The sequence below is a fragment of the Bidens hawaiensis genome, unplaced genomic scaffold (assembly GCF_021521415.1).
Source record: "Bidens hawaiensis isolate Kalapana, Puna unplaced genomic scaffold, B.hawaiensis_p1.1 tig00023056_1, whole genome shotgun sequence".
Lineage (NCBI taxonomy): Eukaryota > Viridiplantae > Streptophyta > Magnoliopsida > Asterales > Asteraceae > Bidens > Bidens hawaiensis.
Window position 1 is genome coordinate 344,440 of NW_027493609.1, and position 3,132 is coordinate 347,571.

Sequence of the window (3,132 nt, forward strand, 5' to 3'; positions counted from 1 at the left end):
TTCCAGTTTTGAAAGTTAGTATTATGAGTTTTGAAGACAACCCAATTGGTCTTGCACAATTTAGATTAATGAGTTGATAGAACCATTAAACAAGTGTTTGTTGTGCAATCTGCTAAACTGTTGGTACATATCTGTAATGGTTGAATTATTGTGAGTTTTGTATGTATGAGAAAAATATAATAATTTATTTTTGAGAAACCTAATTCATATATTCTTAGTGAATAAAATCAGTTTGTACACGCTATAGTCTGTCTCGTGAACTAAGTGATCATAAGTTAATTTGTATGATGAATGTTTGGTTGATTTGTCATGATACGATGTGTGAATACATATTAGAACTTTTTAGAACAGTTGACATTGATTATTATCACCAACGAGTCGTCGATTCAAGTTTTTGTTTGTGTATACATTATGTCTAATGTGACTGTGCGTGATAGTCATCGTGCTTTGAGGTTTCGCCTCACATTAACCCTTTACTAGTTATGATGCTAGTATTTTAACAATTTTAGGTTCAAAAAGTTAGAGCCGAAATAGAAAAATATGAAAGGAAGTCAAGAAACGAGTTGGAAGAACGAGTGCAACGAATGAAAAAAGAACTTAAGGAAAATGAAGAAAGGAGGCAAAAACAATTTGATGAGTTTATGAGAAAGTTTGAGGTCGGTAGTAATTAGTAGTAGTTTCAAATATTTTGAATTCATAACTTATTAGTGAAGGTTTGTTAATGTAAACTTGTTTTGAATTTATGTTATTATATTTGTTAAACTTATGAAATAGCCACATTTATCTATGTGTGACCAAAAGTATGATAATAGCCACACTTTATATTACAAAAGCATTATGTGTGATAAACGGTAAGACAACGGCCTCACCACAAGCTACAAAAGAGTGTTTGACTGGCAAGCTCACATTTTTAGCCACATTGACAATAACCTCCAGTGTCTATATGATATGATTAGCCACACAATACCTCACTATGTGTGACGAGAAGTTTGACAATAGCCACACTTTAAATTACGAAAAGCATTATGTGTGACAAACGGTAACACAATAGCCACACTATAATCTACAAAGGAGTGTTTGAGTGGCAAGTAAACATTTTTAGCCACTTTTAATGTAATATCCAATGTCTATATAATATAATTAGCCACACTATTATTAAATTTAAGTGGCCATTGCTTTGCTATATCCATACAGTATAGGTCACAATGCACGCTTAACACAACCCTACTGGCCACATTATTATAAAATTCATGTGGCTTAAACATTAATTCATGTGGCTCTATACGTGCAATGGTCACTCATAGTAAATAGTCATGTGGCCATTTTCTACCATTTAGCCACACTTATTGGAGAGACTTCTTGATGGCCAGCAACTAATGCATGTACCCTTTAGCCACACTTATTACCACATAAGGCCACTAAAAACTGTGTGTGGCCATATCATACCCACGGTGTCGCGACCTTTGGCCACATACGACCTGAACCAAATGTGTGTGGCTAAAGGCCTACGGTCACACTTTTTTTGTGTGACCGAAGGTCAATATTCACGTAGTGAACTGACATCCACCCGATGTTGACTTTCGATCAAGTTTGCATCCCCATAATTGCTATCGATGTAAGCATGCAGTACCATAGGGGAGTCTTTGGGATACCAAAGACCTAAGTAAGGCTTTCCCTTAAGGTACCGAAAGATGCGCTTTACAGCGGTTAGGTGGGATTCTTTTGGATTACACTAATATATGGCGCATTGACAAACAGGGAACATAATGCCCGGTCTGCTAGAAGTGAGATACATCAGGGAGCCAATTATAAATCTGTAGAGATGTCGATCAACTGGAGTTCTCGATGGATCTGGAGCAAGTACAGGTCTGGTAGCAATCGGAGTGAGAAAAGGAGAGGGGTCCTTGAACCCAAATTTCTGGACGATGTCTCGAACATACTTTTCTTGATGAATTAAAATTTTGTCCTCCTTTTGTTCAACTTGAAGACCCAAAAAGAAAGTCATCTCTACTAAAAAGTTCACCTCAAACCGGCTTTGCATGACCTCGGAAAACTCTCTACACAGTTTATCATATGTAGATCCAAAGATAATATCATCAACATACACTTGGACCAAGATCTAATCACCCTTCACCTTCTTGATAAAGAGCGTTTGATCGATAACTCCTCTTCTATAGCTATTCTTTAGCAAGTGTTCAACTAAGGTAGCATACCAAGCACGAGGTGCCTGGTGAAGGCCATAAAGAGCTTTATCAAGACGGTAAACATGGTTTGGATGTTCAGGATCCTCAAAACCTGGTGGTTGCTTCACGTAGATTTCTTCTTTCACCTTTCCATACAAGAAAGTAGTCTTCACATCCATTTGATACACTTTGAAATTCATGTAGGAGGCATAGGCTAAGAACAGACGAATTGCTTCAAGCCTAGCCACAGGTGCATAAGTTTCATCATAATCAACGCCTTCATGTTGAGAGAAACCTTGCACAACCAGTCTTGTTTTGTATCTTGTAATAACCCGCTTATCATCTTTCTTGTTTCTGAAAACCCATTTTGTCCCAATAGGTCTCTTGTTAGGTGGCATCTTGACTAGTCTCCAAACATGAAGCTTCTTGAACTGCAACAACTCATCTTTCATAGCTTCTACCCATAAAATTTCTTTCAGGGCCACTCTTTAGTCATTCGGCTCAACCTGTGAAATAAAACATGCAAAAAGACATATGTTAATGGTACCAGATTTTCTTCTCATTTAGATGCCAGCAGATGGAGAACCGATGATATTCTCTGTGGAATGACGTCGATGAATGGGTAACTGAGGAATGTCTCCAACATTGGTGATGGGCAATGAAAGATGCGATGAGAATTTTCAAGAACATCAGTGATTGATAGAATAGAGTCAGGTTGATCAACTCTATTCTCTTGTGCAATTTGTTCTTCCCAAAGATGTTCTCCATAGGGAATGACAATAGCATCCATGGAAGTTGATGCATTATTTCCAGAGTCAACGGTATCATGATCTTCAATGGCATGGGCAGCTTGAACAGTTTCTTCTTGAGAGGGAGGTGTGGCAACAGATTCTACGACGCTTGGAGCTGCTTGATTGTCTGCCACTGGATCTACTTAGTGTTGTTCCAC

The 3,132-nt window shown here is 37.8% G+C and overlaps 1 protein-coding gene across 1 annotated transcript; it reads right to left on the minus strand.

Moving 5' to 3' along the window:
* Positions 1 to 2,119: 2,119 nt before the first annotated feature.
* LOC143566859 (putative mitochondrial protein AtMg00820) lies at positions 2,120 to 2,635 on the minus strand. The gene is made up of 2 exons (XM_077053440.1): positions 2,372 to 2,635; positions 2,120 to 2,227 (listed from the first exon to the last, which is right to left on the minus strand). Exons 1-2 carry the CDS (start codon positions 2,633 to 2,635, stop codon positions 2,120 to 2,122), a joined length of 372 nt encoding a protein of 123 aa, XP_076909555.1.
* Positions 2,636 to 3,132: the final 497 nt, after the last annotated feature.